General features: G+C 38.8%; 1 protein-coding gene across 1 annotated transcript in view; it reads left to right on the top strand.

Annotated features, from left to right (window-relative positions):
* Nucleotides 1–7183, top strand: part of LOC136882881 (protein gooseberry-like) — a 351093-nt gene extending 343910 nt beyond the window's left edge. The window contains exon 7 of the mRNA XM_067155157.2: nt 7048–7183. Within this exon, the coding sequence (XP_067011258.1) occupies nt 7048–7183 (136 nt within the window). The remainder of the gene's footprint in view (nt 1–7047) is intronic.
* Nucleotides 7184–23171: the final 15988 nt, after the last annotated feature.

Here is a 23171-nt window from a genome sequence, read left to right as displayed (position 1 = left end):
GCTTTCAATTAGGTTGGTTTAGGAGTTACAATTCTCTTTTACTTCTTTAAGACATCTTCTCCCCGATTATTCTAGCCACTACATCTTCCACGTTTTCGATTAGATGTGATAAGGATTCCTAGGAGTTCATTAAGAGATTTTTCCTCTCATTTCTGAGATTTTGACGTTGAGTTTTGATTTACCGTACGTAACTTCTGCCCCAATGTGGAAAGCAACGAGAAAATACCTCAGTCCTAATTTTCCTAGTGAGACCTAGGCTATATATGAAATCTGATGGGGGATCTATTGAGGATCAAACCAGCCTTCGCTCTGAGAAATTAATATATAAAACATTCCATTTTCGTTATTGTAATAGGGGTTTGTATTGCGTCTGCCTTATGATATACGATGACATTAATTACACTGCGTAACGAAATCCCCCTCCCTACTGAGGGACGTGACAGTTTACTGAGGTCATCACTGGGTTCTTACCCATGTGGCCACTACTTCAGTGGATGCCAGTGCACCTAGAATTCCTAAGGGAAAATCCACGTGTCTGTGATTTCAACTGTTCGTAAAACTTGGCTGGTAAACACTCGCGTAAAGGCGTAAGCTGGCTTTGCTTTTCCCAAATAATAATCATCATCATATAGACATTTATTCACAAAGACTGAACACTTCCCCCATCAGGACAAACTATACTATATATATTTAGGACTATATAAATGATTTCTCAGTATGGATAATGAACCTTTCAAGGCTTTGAGGAACACATTTTTTGTTAACGACTCTGATATATTGAACCTTGATCGGAATTCTTCGAAGAAGTTAGGAATTGTTCCTCTCGCGCCGATCATGAGGCCTATAACCTCGATGTTATCCGGTCCGTATTCACGTCGGTAGGAGGGGACATTTGGTTCGTAGATGCTTGTCTTTTCCTCGTGTACTTCACTGGACTGATTACAGTGCGATTCACACCGAACCGTAGGATCAGTAATATATCCGTTGGTGATATTTTTTAAGGCCATCATATCAACCCTACGGGTACTGCTGTTCTCCGACAATCCACGGACCTCTTCGTGAACTGTGTAACCAGCGTCTCGCAATGACAGAGCGATGGTGCTCCGTATCGCATGGTGTCTAGCAAGTTGCAGGGACAATATCCCAGGGGTTTGTAACTTGTGGCAATGCCGACAACGGTATTGTCCTGGGACGTGCCTGGCACATTAGAGGTCATCTTTAGAGCATCAAGCCAGGCACTGCAAGACAGGCCATCATTGTGTATTATCCAACAGTTCGCCGAAAGGTTTTCTCTAGACCTTTTCCCTTTAAAGGAAGCTGGCACGATTTTTGAAACAGGTGATCTCTCAGTAATTGTCTTATTATATTGGAATACAAAAGACCATTTTTGAAATTTAATAAGCTGACACAAGGTGAAATGTGCAGGTTTTGTAAGCATTTGTTACTCTTCTCAGAGAGATGTCTACTTCCCAAAATGTAAGGGTTGCCATTTATTTGTAGGGTAAAAGGGCGCTAATCTGTTACAGGACACTTACCACTATGATCGGAAAAGTCCTAGATCTTTGAAATTCCTTTGTATCATACCGTCAGGTGTGTCGGCAGGAAGCTGGAGGATTTCTTTCAGCGTGCATTTTATCATTTTGACGCTGTCTTTAAGAAATTTCAGAGGAATACAGTTTAGCGCAACTGTGTGAAATGGATAAATATGTTGGACATGTGGAAGAGTTTATGACGGTGAAACTGAAGGAGGAGTGACTCCTGCATCGTTGTGTGCGTGTCAAATGGAATTCCGTTCCGAAAGTTCCCTGCAAGATATCTGATGGACTCATCTTGCGGTATCGCTGTTATATTTCCGCTGAAACAGACATTAGGTTATCAGTAAGTTGACGTTTAGATATGATGATAGACACTGATTTATGCATATTGATGTTCTTCTTCTTTTCACTGCAACCAATCTTCACCTTTGAATAAATATGTCTGATCGTTGCGGGCCATCTGGAAATCTGCTAGCGATATGTGACGCGATGTTACCTAGCAACCGTGCAGGCTGTGATGAGAAGTGAAGCATTGATGGCCTTATCTCGTCACTGGTTTCTAGACTCGTCGACTCCCAAGCCCCATTCAGATGTCTTTAGATGCAAGTTATCAGTTATTTATTGACTGATATATTTATGATGGCTTGATATTCCCAGAAAAAAATTTGACACCATTTGCTTTGCCACCGTCTTTTTCATATCTTCACTGCATATTCTTTATTATTTTATGTGGTCTCCATTTTCCTCTCACAGCGAGAACTTTCTCTTCCATCATCTTCGTCGAAACGCTGTTGTGTCTTTGTGTATCACCAAGCGGCTACCTTAACACTTCTTAACTCACCTCCTCTTCCCAGCAACTCTTCCTTCAAAAATACTTTGTTTTCTTGCAGCTAACTTTATTTCACTTTCTCGATATAATATTAATGCGACTGCTCTTTTTCACTCACCTCTCTCAGTAGGCCTACTTCGTTGTAACATACCCTAAGTCCAGATGTTAATGGAGGATGACGTTTTCTCATCGTGCTTTTACTTCAGGCAGGGAAGCCTCCTCACCAGCCTTGCAAGCTTCAGTTCTAATAGCGTATGTTTCAGTTCGGGTAATTTACTTCTTCTGGAATGGGACGACCCCACTCTTCGTCCTTATTTGGTTTTCTCAATGAGGTGACCTCACATTTCATCTTCCTCCGTCGGCGATTCCGGCTCCTCCCATTCCTCGTTTAGTTCACTTCCGTTCCCTGTTCCTTCTCCCCAGAGTAGTGTTGCCCAGCAATTGGTTAACTCCCTGTGGTTATTGATTGAAGAGGAAGGGCAACTGTTCAACCATTCTTAACACTAGTCAGAAGAAGAAATGGAAGAAGTCCAAACTTTGAAGAATGAATGTATCGGCCAAAGAAAGGGAAGAGTCTTAGAGGGCGGTGAGACTCTCTAGGCCTCACAAATGGTGTTGGAAGAGAAGGGGGATTGGCCAAGGGAGGTCGGTAAGGAAATCAGAAAGTTAGGAGCCTGAAACAAGTGACTGAAAGCAATGTCAGACGTAGTTCAAGATCTCGTGGTCACGAAGCTACGCTCCCATGGGAAGAGCCTGTCGATATTCCCCTTTAAGACGCCTCTTACGAAACCACCCAGCCGTCTCTACCCACAGGCTCGTCTCTCGAACGCCAGTGATTCGGCTCTGTGGAGAGAAATGAATTACTGTCGAGTCCGATGAAAATAAAAAGGGAAAGCCACGAAGGTCCTTGGACTTGGAGGCGGTATTCAATTAACATGGTACTCATTTCTGTTGCATGCTCAGTGAACCTCAGGACCATGTTCCGTTCCAGAAGTGGATATGTCGTTTCTTAAAATTTGCGGCGTCCTGACAGGGAATCGAACCCGCAGCCGTTTGGATGAACCCTCCACACATTTATCCCCTCGGCTAGGCAGCCCCATAGGAGATAATTATGATAATAATAATTCAAATTGTAATTCGACTTGAAGCATATTATGCAACAGATTGTTTAACACTTCGATCATATAGTCTGCTTCAAAATCTGGCAATTAAGGAAAGGACGATTGGTCCCAACCTCAAGGATGGTGTTACACCCACACCGAACAGATATCAAGCGCAATCCGGAAGACAAGGATAACTGTAACTTTTAACGGCCACCTCTTCAGATTGCCACCTGAAAGAATATGTAAACATTTCTTATCCTATTTCAGAAGTCTGAAAACGATTCCTCCATGGTTGGTGCAGATCGATAAGGAAACACAAACTTAAGACAGGTTCATCAAGAAGAAGTCCCAACTCGACTGAAGCATGTCCATTCTGATATATGGAAGAAAGCCACTCCGAAAGGATGAAAACCTGGTGGGCACGCAAGAAGACAAACAGTTGAGATCGACTCGTTGGCTGAATGGTCAGCGTACTGGCCTTCGGTTCAGAGGGTCCCGGGTTTGATTTCCGGCCGGGTCGGGGATTGCAACCTTTATTGGTTAATTCCAATGGCTCGGGGGCTGGGTGTTTGTTCTGTCCCCAACATTCCTACAACTCGCACACCACACATGACACTATCCTCCACCACAATAACACGCAGCAACCTGCACATGGCAGATGCCGCGGTGGGTCTGCCGTACAAGGGCTGCACTTGGTTAGAAATAGCCACACGAAATTATATAATAATAATAATAATAATAATAATAATAATAATAATAATAATAATAATAATAATAATAATAACGGTCCGACTCTCTGGTGTAGTGGTTAGTGTGATTAGCTACCAACCCCGGAGGTCCGGGTTCGATTCCCGGCTGCCTCTGAAGGTCAGCTGAGTAGAGATCGGTTCGACTAGCACCTCAGTCATCCTGGAAGTGGTTTTCCGTGGTTTACCACTTCTCCTCCAGGCAAATGCAGGGATTGTACCTAACTTAAGGCCACGGCCCTTTTCTCTCCCTCTTCCATTCTCCCCATCTCGCCACAAGTCCCTGCTTAGCATAGCAGACGGGGCCGCCTCGGCGAAGTACTGGCCCTCCTTCCCAGTTGGATACCCGACTCAAAGTCTCATGCTCCAGGACACTGCGCTTGAGGCGGTAGAGGTGGGATCCCTCGCTGAGTCCGAGAGAGAAGCAACCCCGCAGGGTAAGCAGATTAAGAAATAATAATAATAATAATAATAATAATAATAATAATAATAATAATAATAATAATAATAATAATAATAATAATAATAATGAATACCGAGCGTGTTGACAGTATGGTTAGGACCACGGTACATGGCACCTTACATTCAGAGATGGCGGGTTCGAATTCCTTGTTTGGCCTTTATGAAGGTGGATTTGTATGGTTTCCCCATTTCAAGTAAATGCTTCGGGTGTATTTTAAATAAGGCCAGGGCCGCTGTCTCTCGTCGCTCATCGTCGAAAAGCTTCGATGTGTTAGTACGGCATTGAAACCCTAGACTTCTCACGAAGTAGAATGAAGCAAAATTTTATCGAATCTGCTGTGATATTAAGTCATTCTTGGTTGGCAACAATGATTGTACTAGCCCTATACTTTACCATTACTTTGAATTCCATTTGTACTAGAATTAGTCGAATTGATTGTGTGCAGAGAAGTATTATCAGCAATTTGATTTACTTTCGTAAGTAAAGGTTAAATTGTTTCGTGATGTGAGCAATGGAAGAAACGTTATAGTCTCAATTTTTTGGGAAGTGTGTAATATTTCCCTCTGAAAGAGATATTTTGATGCAGATGTTCGATGCAGATTGCGCAATGTTATCATTTGAGTAATGGACGTATTAATTTGAGCCAAGTACTATAATAAGACGTGTTTTGGTCGCGTACAGCTTACTGCGGCCCTCCAGATTACACGCTAGACACGAAGCAGACCCTGGTATTAGCTGCCGCTGCAGTAATAAAAAGCCGGCCGTAATACCTGTCATTGTCTTGTTTTTGCTCCCGCGGCTGCTACTGGGTGAGTAGCCGCAGAGGAACCATCCGATTGCTTTGTCTTGTACCCAAGAGCTCAACTGTAGTTATCCCGGGACGTATCGAATGCAGTTGCCGATTGATAAAGCAATAATCAAGAACAGCGCTTTGGTCAATGACAGCACTTTAGTCCCTGTATCTCCCCCACTAAGCTAATGCAACTTTAGTAGCAGAGTTCCGTAGTCCGACGAGACATTATGCCCATGGACCCGGCAGTGAGATGCGGAAGTATTGTCATATGTTATTTTATCTGTCAAGCTGTGTTGCTCATAAATTACATTTCTGTCATTTCGTCGTTGAAGAAGTCAAACCACGTTTATCACAATGCTCTTCCTATCCATTATTTCCCTTGAGAGTCGTCACGCCTCCAAGCCACATATCGATGTACCGTCCATAAGAACAAGTTTCCTTGTGTTCATTTTCATATGTTAACGTGTAAAGGAAAATGACTCTTAAGTACATTAAACTGTAGGCGTGCGTAAATAAGTCGTGCAAACATACATTCCTAGAGTGCGGGACGGTAAGGTTATTTTCCTTTATACAATCGCATAGAAAATTGAACACAAGGAAAATTGTTCTGATGGACTGCATATTCATACGTGGCTGGGAGGTGTGATCTGTCTTAAGGAACGTGATGAACACGAAGAGCATTGTGATATACGAGGCGAGGTTTGATTCCTTCATGATTGGCCACTCTTTACATCTTAGTCACACACCGTCTCCATAGCGTCAGCATTTATTCTGGCCACTTTCTTATTCAGCACGTTTCGAATTCTGGGTAAAGAATTTCGTTATAGACGTGGCATAAAAGTTTATTTCAGCCTATGTGTACTAAAGAGCCGGGAGACATTGCAGGTGCCACTGTCGCAAGGAATGGTTACTGCTTCTCTTGACCGGCCAAGTATTGTGAAGGAGCCATCAGCTTATGCAAAACATGCCCCAGAGTGGAGTCCAACACAAGCAGAATATGAAGGACTGAGAATATGCTTGAATGGAAACTCTTTCGTCTGTCGTCCAATCAGACGTAATCACATGCAGTAGCCTAGCAAACGTACATCTCTCGTATTGTGCATAATTATCAAAATTAGAAACCTGGCAGACCATAGTACATTATATAAACCTTCAGTTTAACAAACCACAGCTGAAATTAAAGTATCGGAAATATAATTGTAGTGATTTTCTTCCATATTCTACATTACAGACAGTTAAAGATAGATGGCGACATTAATCACCTGCGGCAGTAATACTTGACCTACAGCGTGGGAAGTGAAGGACAGGAAGCGAGCCCGACAGCCAGGTGAGCTGCGGGTAAGCCATCCCACCGCGCTCGAGCGGTGAGGCTGTATACGAAAACTCCCGCATTTGTCCACAAACACTGTTTATATACACAAATAGATAAACAAAACATTTGACATGTAAGCCGTATTTTCCACTCTCTGGCTGGTGATAACGCCGTCGCTTTTAACTATTGCCAGGAGCTCAAGCTATGCTCCAAAAGTATTCCATGGACTGATATTTCTAATGTTCCTTGTTTTTCTGTTGTTGCAGTCTCTTCGCCAGTGGAGCCAGTCACTACGGAGCCAACCTAACGCCACACTCACCTTCTGAGGCGAAGAGCGGCTACCCGTACTTCGGTCAGCTGAGTGGAATGGACGCCGGCATGGTGTGCAGTCGTGTACATTGACAGCGTGCTAGCTAGGACATGACGTCCGCAATTCCTCGCACCGTGTGCCCTCTCAATATTTCTATGATTTTTAATTCCTATCTAACGGCTCCGAAAAACATTAGAGGGACGCTGTAGAATATATCAAGGGTTTTAGTAGACTGCATTTAAAAAAGTCATATGTCTTGAAATAAACACCCCCTGCTATTATTGACTCCTAAATGACTTCGGTGGTAGAGAAAACGGATTTATGTTTGTTCTTTAGCGGGAATGCACAGTACTCAGGAGTACAAGAAGTTTTATTGCCATCTCTACTTTCGTATTGTAAACATTTATTTCTGTTGGGTTATTGAGAGTAAAACTGAATCAGTCATTTCCGAAATATTATGTCATATATCTTTAAAGAAAGAACAGTTATACTTCTAAGCAACATATCGAAATACCGTTTTCGGAGAATGTTGTCAGGAAGTTACTGGCCCGCAACAAATGAATCACTTCAAGTGAAAATTCAAACACAATATAAAATCCGTGTTTGGCACCGTCACTAAAATTGTTCACGGTCTAGGTAAAAGCAAGCACAAACAGTCCCCACGTTTCTATCCTGGGGTATAACAAATTCCCTATACTTGCGGGAAGAAATATATTGGTGAAACGTGTCGGTCTATTGGTACTCGTATCAAGGAACACGAACGAAATATTCGTCCCAACCAGCCAGACAAATCAGTAATAGCTGAGCACGCCCTATCGTCGGGTCATGATGTCGTGTCCCAAGATTCTCCAGCTCTTACCCACAGTCGACACTGCAGGACCAGGATTATACGAGAAGCTGTGGAAATACGTAGAAATCCTAACAATTTCAACAGGGACACTGACTATGAATGAAGTAATACGTGGTTGCCAGCCATTAAGGATATCTTCACTATTGTTATTTCGTTTCGGTGTTTTCCAAATTCGTACGTTCCTCACCGCCAGTCGTTTCAGTGTAGGCTTGTGTCAGTGTCATACTTTCATAATATGTATACACCTGTTATGTGGCCCTCTCTCAGACTGGTTCTCACGGTTCCGTCAGCTTCCACTTCGAATGCTAGCGCTGAACCGTTTACGGTGCACCATCTGGTGACGAATAAACGTACCACTTCCACTTCCACTATTCACGTATAAATTCAAAGTTCATTCTTTGAGAAGTCTTCCTCGTGAACAGTCGATATTTTCTTCTAAAGATGCGGAGAAAAGAGTTTCACCTTGTTTTCTTGACAGCGCCGATGACCTTCGATGTTACGCCCCTTTAAGCAACAATCAAGCAAGTTTTCTTGACTTGGCATAAGCCCCAGAATCCTATATCATGTCAATTCGTTGATACAGTTCGTGCAATACTGAACCTTAGATGACAGAACCTTTCTGGCCAGAGTTCTAAGTTGAAATATTATCGCATAGCGGTTTTTCTAGGCTCAACTACGACATATTCCGATTAGTTCACTGTCCACTATTTGGACTACTGCATTGCATTCGATCAGGACTGAATTGCTGTCCATTGCTACTGAATTGTGATTGTATGCTTATCTGAAATGATTGATTCGACTGAACTTGGCAGTGTACTGAGTTAGTTTTTATCGAATAGCTGCATTACTGATTTATGCATGTGTTGTGATTAGATTTTGTATTTATCTTGCTATATCTATATAGCAACCTTTCAGAAGTACAGTGTTTGTATTCATTCAATCATTGGGGGATGTCTGTGAACAGTTGAAAACAGCCGGTAATTGTCGGATAGGAATTTACCTTTGAGGCAAAAAAGGTCTGTTGTGTGAAACTGAAGGCATTTTTTGCCCTTCAGTTAACTCAAAGAAAGAACAATTTGTTGTGAAATATCTGGATTTTTTTATTAGTAACATTGTTTACATTGGGAGTTGACACTGCTCTACTGTGTCCACATGGTCTGATAGCAAACCATTATGGATTATGCTGTAGTACTGAACTGAAGATCAAGTGAAATTGGCTGGAAAATGTTTCAGACCTGATTATTCCAATACAATGCCTTTACTAAAGCGAATAAAATAGCCATTTCCCAACTTGCACGGGTGCAACTTGATAGGCCAGCTGTCCGAAATTGCTATTTGTTATCGACTGCAGGAACGCGATAGGAAGTCTCCGATCTGAAGTGTCCAGATCTGTTATTTGAATTGGATTTTTTTTAATCCCTTAAGTCAAGAATTGTAAGTTTGTGGTAAGCAAGAAGAACTGAATAGTTAATTAAATAGAGAACTTTTATATGCTTTTATTGCTTCTGAAATTTAAATATAGATTGGGAATATCATGGAGGTAAGTAATTTGTTTGTATAAATATTACAAATTTGGTAGTCTGGTTTAAATGTTCATGGCTTACGTGAATTCAAAAACTAATAAAGATTTTTTTTATCATAACATGATTAATGCTTCGCACAATAGTATGTGGAATTAAAGTATTCATGTAGAGAATTATTCACATGTCAGTTACTAAAAAAATGAGGAACAATTACGGAAATTGTGTTTATATGAAAGCACACACAGTAGAAATGATTTTGAAATGAACAACGTTTTTAATCAAACTCTTTGTTAGTGATATCAAAGTACAACACGGTTTTCCATAATCTTTGAATTTCACCTTTATTCGGTATTTATCCTTCCATTTTTCAAATCCTCCATTTTCTTTATATTAATTGGAAGATTCTGTTTCCTGGCGTCACAATTCCACCGGGAGTACTGTTAAGAAGCCTGAGGTTGTAGCTTACAACACACTCAAAGTGCTCCCTAGAAGAGATAACATTGTTGCACTGTGACATGAAATGTTGCTTTCTTATCTAAAGACCGTTCCCTGCAATTCAATGGGCAGGACAGACGAGTGGAGGCCCCCAGGAGTTACGTTGAGAAACCCCGCAAATCGATTATTTAGAGAATTTCAAATCATAGCAAAAGTTCCCAGTGTCCTCACATTCATTCTATTCATCAGAATTACGGCACTTCTACATAGAACGATGCATATATGTTGCAGATTTCATTTTTCTCTCATAACACGACAATGACGAAATGAGTGACTTAAAGGGTGGCAATTCAGTTCTAAAAGCACGAGCTTCACGAAAGTAACGTTCTCAGGACGTACATTTGTGGGCAATGACAATCATATGAGAGTGAGCGAGGCATTTCAGCGAAAGACAGTGGCTAAAGGAAGCAGAGAATTACGAAACAGGGTGGTGTGCAATTATTTGTGGATTCGTTAAAGACAACCTTGGACAGCTGCTCCTGCGAGCGGCGGAAATTGCGCCCGTGTAAGGCAAGAAATTACTATTTTAATACTTTATGAAATCCGCACTTTTTTGTAAAGACCCTATATTTGAAGAAAAAATAGTAAGTAAGCCACTGAAGGCTTAACATCGCAGTGCTAACCAGAATTATGCGTATATTAAAGGTTTATTTCTCCTGGTGTTCTGCTACCTAGTATCAAACGTACACTATCATGAACGACAAAAATGCTGTTATGTACAGTATGATGTAGTTATCGGTTAGAAAACCTCGAAAAGTGCTTTCATAATCACGAAAATGTTATTAATGCAAATAGACCTATCTGTATTTTGAATCAATATAATATTTTGTCGTGATGTGATGATAATTTAGAGACATACTGACCCGCAGAACATACATTATGAAGAGCGATAATGCCTTGACAGTATTCACACAGCATTGCACCTTAGATGAGAGAACCTTACCGGCCAATGTTCTAAGCTAAAATATGTGACATAGGGGGTTTTGTCCCGGCAGCGACAATTTGTTAGTTTGTAGACCAGTGCCATTTACACACCTCAGTCAATTGTTTTATATTCCAGTAGTCTGCACTCAGTTATGGTGGTATATACATTTTCAACATACTACCTTTTCATCAAGGAGTTACATTTCTCCATTTGGAGAGGAAATTTTAAATGTATTACACACTCACCTTTTTCTCCGCACCAGTCTATTTTGAGAAGATATTCATGATCAATATTATCTCTTTCCAGTTCGATAAACAGAATTTTGAACTGAATATTTGAAGTGCCTTTGCAATACAATGTTTCAAAAGATTCTCGCTTACTGAACATTGGCATCATTTGATAATTCTGAAATTTATGTCAGATGTTCTCATTCGTCGCATCAAAGTGTAGTCTATAGTTGAGAAGACGAAATGGGTTTAAACGTAGAAGCTGATAAGTTTTGACATCTGATATGTATCCTATTAATTGACAGTAGACCTCACAGGGATCAAAATGGAGATTATATGACGAAACTACTGTTAAAAACCTGAAAAAGGAGCTTGGTTTTACTACGAATAAATCGTCGCTGTTCGGGCAAAAGGTCATATCTCACAATGTTTTTTATATCCGTTATTCTGCTGAAGACTGGTCACGCCTCCCAGCCACATATAGATATGCAGTCCATCAGAACAATTTTCGTATGATGACGTGTACAGAAAAAAATGCACCTTAAATATTCCTTAACTAAGAGTGCATAAATAAGTCAGGCAAACATACATTCCTAGAGTGCGGTACGGTAAGGTTCGTTTTCCTTTACACGCAAGCATAGGGAAATGAACACAAGGACTGTTGTTCTGATGGACTGCATATCCATATGTGACTCAGAAGCGTGACCAGTCTTAAGGGAAAAAATGGATAGGAAGAGCATTGTGAGATATGACCTTCTGCCCGAACAGCGACGAAATTAGGAATATATCACACTAGTGCGTTCGGTTAGTAAAGGTGTCAGTGGCTTAGCTGAAGGCCGAGGTCCCAATACCGGTCGATTCTGGGTTGGAGTTTTCATCAGAAAGCCACGTGGTGTCAGAAATGGTATCCAGTCTTAGTGTATAGGTTAGTATCTTTCCAACTAAAGTATTTAATTTGAAATGGGTGAAAAGTCTTGGCGCTACTCGTTTCACATGAGCGTATCTTCTGATATTTGCAGAAACACGCGTCACAAATAGACAGTGTTAAAAACATATGTGTAGCAGGAGACTTAGAATGTTGCTATATAGTTTAGAAGAGAGGAATTACTAAGGATTTCCCAGACTCGCCATATTCGCAAACACAAGTTGATATTGTTTTTTTCAGGATGTTAAAAATCATATTATAAAAATTACAGTATGTAAGAAAATGTAAATTAGAATACCAGCAGTCATGCGGAACAGGTCGGTTACTGTCGGTGGAGTTATAGTTGGCTATTTAATGTTAATATTCTGACCATATCGCATTATACACAAATTATAACAGTATTTGTTCATGATAATAGTTATTTATTTTCCTACTGTATTAGGCCTGTTCTGCATCCGATCAGAAAATGTAACTTTAGATTACTTAGTTTACAATAGAACGTGTGTGTACTTATTTTGTGGGTTGATTTTGATAATAATGCAATACCTGTTTTGTCAATAAGATATTGCTTTGTACTCCTAATGAAAACACGAATTTGCACAGTGCCTTTGAATAAAGTGTACTTAATTCCATAGTGCCTGTAAGTTATAATTCAAGGTGCAGTCATTCTGGGTGATGAATTGTTATCGTATCCATAAAATGTATAAAAGCATTTTGTGAATACAAAATACCGAGAACACTAAAGTAAATAGCATGAACAATTGTATTAATTCACAAGGAAATAGTTTTTAAATAGTTTGTGAATATTGTAGACTAAATATTGCTTTGTTATCAATTCACGACCTCGAAGGGAGCTTGTTGTTGTCATGGCTAACTACTGTTGTGTGTGTTAAGGATCAGTTTCATATTCTTATGTATTCAATTTGTATAAAAACTAAATATTCATTGTGGATTCTAACTGATGGAGTAAATATTGTCTGTTGATATCTTAACTATATCAATACTTAAAAAGGTCATAATGGCAAACCTAAATTTTTTTAAGATAACCTAATTTGGTGCTGTTATACTTGTAAGACTGACATCAGAGAATGAAGAAGAATACTATAGACATTTCGACGTGTTGTCAGAGTGAAATACTGTGTTGACGTAATTGAAAACAAATGTATATCTTAATAATAGGCAATTCTAATGAAAAGTTGGCTATATATAGAGAAATAATATATCTCAGAGAATATCAGGAGCCGAGCATTCACAGAAATAAACTGTGCATAAATAACATTCTGAGGTTTTTCTTGTCAGTTTGTGTCTAGTATACGTGAGATGTTTTAAACAAGTTCACTTTTAACTTATAAGTAAAGGCTGTGTGATAGCTGCGGTGGACAGAGAGTATCTAAGGGCAGTGAGCTCGTTTCCATATTCGTCCGAACATTTAAATTCAGACCTGAGGATTTAAACAGATTTACTTAGATTCTTGAGGTCGCGCGAGGGCTGTGTGATATGGCAGAGAGGAGAGTCAAATAATGTGGCTGAGTAACCATTAGAATTAGGCAGCAAGTTCCCTAATGAGTTGTATTCTTCTCATAATGCTATCATCAGCATCGTTTTATAAACAATAGAATGTAGTTTGTAAAGAAACAAACTACTCAGGAAATGCAGTGGAAGATGTGCAAGTTGATGACAAAGGGAATAGTTTATTGTCATTTCGAGAATAATAGAAGGTACTCTTTGTTCGACATACGAACTTAATTTGAACGCGATTTTACGACTTCATATTTTATCATTTTTCAGCTTGTTGTATTTTCAAGTTTGTTTTCAGGCTTAGTGATTTGTTTAGTTTTTATGAGAAGTGAAATTTGAAATATGATTTTTAGTATAAAATTCAGATTCTAAGAAACTCTCCTTCTTTTCCTACCGCTTTTCCCATGCCTGTAGGGTCGCACATGTGGATTTGGCCCTGTTTTACGACCGGATGCCCTTCCTGACGCCACCTATTGCGTGTTTTTGTGGTGGTTGGTAGTGTGGTATGTTGTCTGAATACGATCAGGTGAGTGTTGGGACGGACGCATACACCAAGTCTCCGAGCCAGAAGAATTAATCAGAAGCGATTAAAATCCCCGACCAGGTCCGAAATTGAACCCGGGAGTCTCTGAACAGAAGGCCAGTACGCTGACCATTCAGCCAACGAGTGGGACTGAAAATCTAAGAAACCTTTACTATCAAATGTCACTATAACGAATTTCTGGGGATGTTCTAATTATTTTCGTTGAACTGAAATTCCGTTAAGGTGGTCAGTTAATAATTTGACATAGGAAGAGTGAAAATGGTATATACTTATCTAATTAATAAAGGAAATATTATATTTAGGGAGTGGCGAGGGAAAACCCAGAATAAAGTTGTTAAAACAAGTTTATGAGCCAGGCGAACAGAAAATACAAATTTAATAAACAGTATAACATGCCTGGAAAAGATCACTAGTAAGAGGATTCTGAGGATATTCTTCTAGAACGAAACATTAAATTATGTTATTAATAATATGTTCCTTCCAGGAAGTTAAAGTGTTTCTCAAATGTTTTATTTTGTGCTCTACAGAATGAAAAATTAAAGGTTATATTAACTAATCGACACTGAAAAGAACGTCGTCCTTCTTACAAAATAATATTAAAATGAAATTTCCCTTGGGGAAACTAAAATGATCACAAATAACCTTTCAGTAAAATGTGTGACGGGCCATGCAGGCTGTGATGTGAAATGTTGATGGATGGCCATGATATACAGATTCACGACCTGTACAGCTCTCAACGTACTGTTACTAGGTCAGAAGAATATTTATGTCCGAAAGAAACAAGCGCAATCAATTATTGTTTTGAATTTTCAAACCACATTGAAAGCCATATAACTGCACAATTGTCGTGCAGTTTGCAGACTATGCACTCTACTTCCTGTTACAGAAATGCTGTAATAAATGAAGCAGCACCGTCTAATTTGAGAAAGAAATGCTTATTTTTTCTTAACTCAGTGAATTAGGAAGGTAGAACATCCTAGTAGAGTATAGGGTAACTACAGTACAAAATAAATTCGTTAAATCAGTGACATTTAGTGAGACGTTCGTACAATTGGAACAGTTTAATTTTGATCCTTACGGAGGAAATGGGAATAGGCGTACAGCGTTTGCCGTTGATTTGAAGTGTTGATGAAAGTGACATTCTCTCAAACGATGTTTGATTGTATGATGAGTTCACTCAGTGCGAAAGTAGGGGTTTCTCCTTTTCCTTTATCGAGATTTTAACCCATGAATGCGCATATTTGCATATATGTAAAGGAGAACATACTGTACTTCGTTACTCTTAGTTTTTGGAGCGCCTTTACAACGAAGTGAATTCTAGAAAACAGTAGGCCTATTTTCAATTTTTTTACCATCTACTTGACATAACAGTTATAAATACTGAATTTTGTTCAGAAAAGTAAATGAATCTAAGGTAGGAAATTGAACGACTTTGAACCAGAATATATATCGCACAAATCCTGTGAAAGTTTTGAAAGCGGAATTCCAAACGAAGAAGAAAAAATTTGTTCACCGCTGAAGGAAGGAGACCAAGGTCACTCCTGACATTCTCCAGCCACAATATGCAAACTATACTCGCGCAAGGGACAGAGTAAGCTCTGTCTGACCAGAGAAAGCTGGCCATGCCAATTATCCGGGATGAAGTCTAAAAATCAGCATGGGTATTCCCTTACTAGCCTCTGCGGAAAATCGCACAGCTTTGCGTATATGTCGAACATACTTTGACTTTGCATTGACAAAAATTTTAAAAAAGTATTCCTTTCTGACTATTGGGCCTCTCCATTACTTTGAAAATAAAATTGATATTCGTAATAAGTTGAGAAAAAATTGCTCATTTAAGTGTTAATATTTCGGAGTTGTTTATACTTAGCGAGAAACACCTTGGTTAAATTAGTGTCCCAATTGTCGCGAGCTTGATAAACGTAACACATTTTGAGTAGTTTACAGTTTTAACAAACGTTGTTTCCACACATCGCAGCTCTCGTAATGGGAAGCGTATAATCATTAAGGCGGTGTGATGTCCGAGACTTCTGTGTTATCCACTGCAGAACGGAATATTATCATTGAGTAGATAAAGAAGTCACGAATAGTTGTTGGTTGCTTGGTCTCAATAAGCCGTCCATTTCTCATTTTAATTAACTCTTATGGCCAATGAGCGTCTTCCTTCCACTTAAGCTTCTATGCCCATAAACGACGGTCTTTCCCATTACACTGCCTCATGACGAAGACTAATTAATGTTTGCCTGGAGCTTTGGATTGAATTCTGCATAGCTCCTTTTAGCAACAACAATTTCGGTGAATGTTAAGGGTAAAAGCAGCAACATTATCAAGCATCGCCAGTGACCCCAACAAGATAATAATAATGTTATTTGAGTTACGTTCCACTAACAACTTTTACTGTTTTCGGCGACGCCGAGGTGGCTCAGGAGTTTTTTCACGTGCCAGTAAATCTACCAACACGAGGCTGACGTATTTGAGGACCTTCAAATAACATCGTACTGAGCCAGGATCGATACCGCAACATAGACTTGGCATTAGAACATACTTCGTAAATTAACAAATAGAATTTTGTTGATCATGGAATAATAATAATAATAATAATAATAATAATAATAATAATAATAATAATAATATATCGATTGTCGGCATAACGATGAGTGGTATATTCATGTTCAGAAGATCTCTGTTGTCAAGAGGAGAAGGAGAATTGCGTTTTATGGCCACTTGCTAAGAATGAAACCAACACGATGATCGAACCAGATCTTTACTTATTTTAAAAATAAGAAGACCCAGCGAACTCGGTTGAAGGAGGTGGAAAGGGACCTACAGGAGATGGGGATCACTTATCGAGATATACAAGAACGCAACCCACTCAGAAGGAAACTAAAAGACCACCAGGCTTTTCAAGAAAGGCCAAACTTGAAGATGGAGGATGAAAAGAAAGAGCAACACTGGGAAAAGATCAAAGCCCAGAGATGAAATAACGTGGTTCTTAGTAGGCCGATAGGAATACATATGTCAAACAAGCTACATTTCTTTGTTACAATACCGTCATTAAAGAGGCGTGTTTGTGTGCACTTAGATATTTGAATTTAAATAAAATGGGACAAATTGATAAATTAGAAAAAGAGGAAAGGAAGGTGAGAAAATTTTTTGGTCTAAATAAAAATAAAAATGAGTGCAGGAAAAGTAAGGAACTATTTGAAAAATGATAAGCTTTCAGACAGGATGAAAAACAGGAGGATTTCCTTTTATGGCAATTTGGTCCGGATGAATGCAGAGAGGCAAACCAATATAATAACTGATAATTTCGATAAAAATTAAAAGTTAAAGAGGATATGACTGAGATGGTATCACAAGGAACGAGATATTAAATAGAGCCAATTTCAGAAATAGGATTGAAGACTTTGGGAGTTCCGAGGAGAACGCAAACAAGGAAGCCGGAGGAAACAAGGAGGGAACCTAGTGTAAGAATAAAATATACTGGAAAGAGAGGACGGCAAGGGGGGGAAGAAAGTCACGAAGTTGCTTCACGAGGTCCACAGCTGCCCGAAATGAAGAAATAATAATAATAATAATAATAATAATAATAATAATAATAATAATAACAACATGAAAGGCTGTTAGTGCCGAGAGTGTCCGAGGACATGTTAGTCTCGCCAGGTTCAGCTCTTTTGATTTGACCACCGTAGGCGACCTGCGCGTCGTAATGAGGATGAAATGGCGATGAAGACGAAACATACACCCAGACACCTTGCCAGCGAAATTAACCAATGATGATTAAAGTGCCCGACCCTGCCGGGGATCGAACCCGGCATCCCTGTGACCAAAGGCCAGAACACTTACCTTTAACCATGGAGCCGGAAATAATAATAATAATAATAATAATAATAATAATAATAATAATAATAATAATAATAATAATAATAATAATAATAATAATAATGCATGCATGGTCTCAGTTAACTACCTACAAACCTCCTGGAGTAATTCCAAATGCTCCAACCTCTTAGCTGAACATGCAGAGAAAGGTTGGCTAACGATGTGAAAACTCTTAATTACGACATGGTTCAGTTCTTGCGTATTGAATAGGAAGGGATTCTAATTGTCCTTCTCCATCCCATAGTAACTATTGCTTTATATCACTGATGAAGTACCTTGGAGGAATGTGCACCCACCAACAACACAGCAGTACACAACAGATGAAGAAATGTACAGTCCAAGGCAGTGAGCGTGCATAGGGCCGTCACATGACAGAACTCTTGATAAATGAGAAACGGGAGGCCATTATAAGCGCATTATCACGTTCTTCACCAGCAACTCTTAATAGTTTTAGAACGGAAGGAAATATTTAAATTAGCCTACATTTTGTTACTAAGCAGAGACGAGACGATTTCGTTCTTTGAGGAAATCGAATATAACTGATTTAAAATTAAAGTAATCATCGGCCGCTTCGTCATTTTTTTCTAACTTAGGGGACATTTTTCTCGAAAGCTACTGAAGAGACTTGATTTTCCCGCGTGAGCTGTATTTGGAAATATCGAAAAATATATTAGATAATCTCTGAAAATTTAATTTTTCTCTGCGTCTCAGAGCTTAAATTATTGTAATCGCTATATCTGATGGACGATAACTAGCTCACAAAGAAAGAGAATAGAAGCTTTTGAAATGTGGTTTTACACAAGAATGCTGAAGGTGAGATGGAAAGATTGAACCACGAATAAAGAGATACTGAATCGAATTGGTGAGAGGAGATCGTTTTGGCTAAATTTGAGAAGAAGAAGAAGAGATAGAATGATAGGACACATCTTAAGACACCCAGGACTTGTTCAGTTGGTTTTTGAAGGAAGTGTAGGTGGTAAGAACGGTAGGGGTAGACTAAGGTATGAGTATGATAAGCAGATTAGAGCAGATATAGGATGCGGCAGCTACGTAGAAATGAAAAGTTTAACACAGGAGAGGGTGGCATGGAAGGCTGCATCAAACCAGTATATGGACTGATGACTCAAACAATAACAACAACATGCCTTAATAGTTATCATTTTATAGTTATTTGACACGGACAGGGGTGTATTTTCCTTCCTCGCAACTGTGAATTAACTCCAGCGTCAGCAAAGCCATCAAACCTTAAAGTGCCAGGAAGAAGATGATCACCATGGAGGTGAATTATCTCGTTTTCTAATTAAAAAACTTCGTATCTCGTATTTTCATATGCCGATATGTAAAAGAAAATGAATCTTGCCGAAAATACAGTAGGAATGTATGTTTGCGTGACACATTTACGCACTCCTACAGTGCAGTGTATTAAAGGTTCATTTTCTTTACACGCTAGCAAAGGCAAATGAAGACAACGACAATTGTTCCTATGGACTACATATTAGTATGTGGCTGGGAATCGTGACCAGTCTTAAGATAGGAAGAACATTGGGAGATACGTGGTTTTCTAATTAAGCCAACTAGGTTTTTACAAGTTCTGCTATTCACCATTTTTATTTACATCATGAATCTTCTCTATTTACAACGAGGTCCTTCCACTGACAAGTAGAGAAAACACTGTACTATTTATTAAAAGAGAGAATATTTTTAGGGATAAGAATGAGTTACGTTTCAAGACCTCTTTATGAATAACTTTAACGTTACTTCGTGCCGTGTTCTTCAACTGAAGAAAGTTATTGCTGGATGTTTCAGCCAATACTTAAACTAACGATTTCATGTACACATACATAGACTGCCACTGACTTGACCTGTAATATTTTAAAGAATAGAATAGAGTACGAAGAAACATATTGTGTTATTTGTAATGTTATTACTAAAAATTACTGCACGCAAATCTGTGGATATAATTGAATCAAGTTAAATGAATGAATCAATGATTGATTGATTGATTGATTGATTAAATTAATTATTTCTAACATGTATTTGTCATAAGGAATGATTGCCTAAATAGTATATGATATTTTTAGATAAATTGCATTGATGTAATGTAATCTATATTGCACAAAGGGGTTATTTTCGTCGATGAAATGTTTTCTCTAGTGCCTTGTACAATAAATGATGCCTTATTTTGTCACCATATAGATGTTTGTATATAGTTGTAAAAATCTATTAATTTTATTAAAATGTATTGTATTTATTGCTGTATGGTAACACTAAAATAACGTCCACAAACAATAAGATGCCTTCATCATATAAACACTATGCCTTACTGCATTAAAATATATATATAATACATTCTCAGATTTTCTTAGTCTTTTCACTTTCAATGAACACTGTTGTAGATTCAGTAATGTAAACCTGTAATATTATTTCAATAAATAAGTGAGAAATATTGGGAGTTTTATTATTTATTTTCCTGGGTCCTTAACTGAGCTTCTTAATAACGAAGAAGTCAACTCTGTTTGGAGAAATTTAATTAGTTAACCCTTTAAAATTATTCTATTTAAATTAATTTCTTTATTCTACTCCTTTCGATGATTTAAACGTTGCAGTTTACAGTAGCTGTGTATTTAAACTGATGTTCGATATAACAATATAATAAAAATTTATTGCAATTCGCTGGGTTTCGACCGACAGCTTGGATTCTGTTTCAAACCTCCCCGCACCGTTTATTTGGAGCAAGGGCAAGTGACGTTGTTGATGGTGATTCGTCCCTTGGATGGGGATGTAAACCTTTAAGGTGTAGGTTATCTCCCGATATCGGGTTTCATCCTCTACGTATCTCATTAGCATCATCAGCAGCGGTCTGGACACAAAAAGAAAACACACCTCGTATGTCACAATGTTCTTCCTATCTCCTCCTTAAGCATGTTTACGCCTTCTAACCACATATGGATATTTAGTCCATGCGAACAATTTTTGTTGTGTACATTTTTCCTGTGTGAAAGTGTGAAGATAAACGAATGTTAAATACAGCATACTGGAGGGGTGAGTAAATTCGTCGCGCATTCCTAGAGTACGGTAAGGCTCACATTTCTTTTTACACATAGGCCTGTGCAGAGGAAAATGAGCCAAACGAAAATTGTTCTAATGGATTATTATTATTATTATTATTATTATTATTATTATTATTAGTCTAACAAACACATCGCAATTGGGAAATATCCCTGTGGCAAGAATCACATACAATAGTGTGATAATAAAGTATTGTTACAGCTTAATTAGCCAACAGCGACTAAAACAACTGCAAGAAGACTACAGGTAATGCCATGGAAATAAAATATTACAAGAAATACTACTAGTTTAACATTATAAATCCATCGTCATTATATACAAATTCACTATGGCTTACAATACTATAGGTTGAGCTTAACATTACAACACCGTCATTATATACAAATTCACACGCACCTTAAGTATTTCAACATTTTACACTATAACGAACAGTGGACTGAGCGGCCCAATCAATAACGACTAGCATTGTTGATACGGCACGTTCATATACGAATTCGGTATTCACCCCGAAGGCTGGTTTTATCCTCAACAGCTGTCATAGATAGCCCAGGTGTCACAGAAGAGGCATACTAGCGAAATGAGGGGTCCACACCGAGCCACACCTTCCTATTACATATCAGTCTGTCAAACTCACTGAAATACATGCACCAACCAACACTATGAGCAATATTTTCACTCATTCATAGCAGGGAATAGCTTCATAAGGAATGGTATTACTAGCATCGCCCATATCTCGGTCACTTTCATATCTTTGCCTTACAAAAAAACGTGTAAGTCCCAATGCTCTTCCCATCCATTATTTCTCTTAATACTGGTCCCGCCTCTCAGCCACATAGGGATATGCAGTCCATCAGAACAATTTTCGTTGAGTTCATTTTCCTATGCGGATGTGTAAAGGAAAATGAACCTTAAATGCATTATAGCGTAGGACTGCGTAAATACGTCCCTAAATATACATTCCTAGAGTGCAGTACGGTAAGTTTCACTTTCTTTTACACGTCTCAATAGGAAAATGAACCTAACGAAAATTGTTCTGATGGACTGCCTATCCATAAGTTTCTGCGAGGCGTGACCAGACTTAAGGGAAATAATGGATAGGAAGAGCATTGGGAGATACGAGGGTTTTCAAGGACGATATATTTACCCTAATATTAATAAAGAATTACAATAACGTTGGATGTAGTATCGTAAAATTTGTGTAATTAAAGCAGCAATCGTATTGCAAGATATGAAAAATATATATGAACTTTACAACAACCAAAACGCCTTAAAGTATCAACTCATCCGAAGGTATCTTGACATTACTGAATATTTCCGTAGAAACATCGTTCTGGTAGATTTCATTAACATAATGTCTGAAAATTTTTTCTTATAGTCACAATTGAAGTATCATCGTTGCTACAGACCAAATCATTAAGAAATGTTGTTACACACTAAATTTGCATACGTAGGGTCTGAAGAATATATAGGAGAGTCGTTTCGATTTCTATCTATAAACCAAACCAAACCCAATGGCGCTACAGCCCTTGAAAGACCTTGCCCTACAAAGCGACCGCTGCTCAGCCCGAAGGCCTGCAGATTACGAGGTGTCGTGTGGTCAGCACGACGAATCCTCTCGTCCGTTATTCTTGGCTTTCTAGACCGGATTTCTATCTATACTAATTGAAATAATTCGTCGCTGTTCGGGAAAAGGGTCATATCTCCCAATGCTCCTCCTATCCGTTATTTGCCTTAAGACTGGTCACGCCTCCCAGTCTAATATGGATATGCAGTCCACCAGAACAATTTTCATTTTCGTATGCTCAAGTGTAAAGGAAAATGAACCGAAAATGCGTTATAGTGTAGGACTGCGTAAATACGTCCCTAGAGTGCGGTACGGTAAGGCTCATTCTTTACGTGTTCGCAGAGGGAAATGAACCCAAGGAAAATTGTACTAATGGACTGCATATCCATATGTGGTTGGGAGGGGTGACCAGTCTTAAGGGAAATAATGGATAGAAAGACCTTTGGGAGATATAACCTTTTTCCCGAACACAGACGATTAAATCTTAGAGCTTGAAACGAAGAACAAACACGCTCTGGAAATTAAGTGAGAAGTAAAGTGGGTTAAATTGCAATATTG

This window comes from Anabrus simplex, chromosome 1 (genome assembly GCF_040414725.1).
Source record: "Anabrus simplex isolate iqAnaSimp1 chromosome 1, ASM4041472v1, whole genome shotgun sequence".
Taxonomy (NCBI): Eukaryota; Metazoa; Arthropoda; class Insecta; order Orthoptera; family Tettigoniidae; genus Anabrus; species Anabrus simplex.
This window is presented reverse-complemented; position numbering and strand designations above follow the sequence as displayed.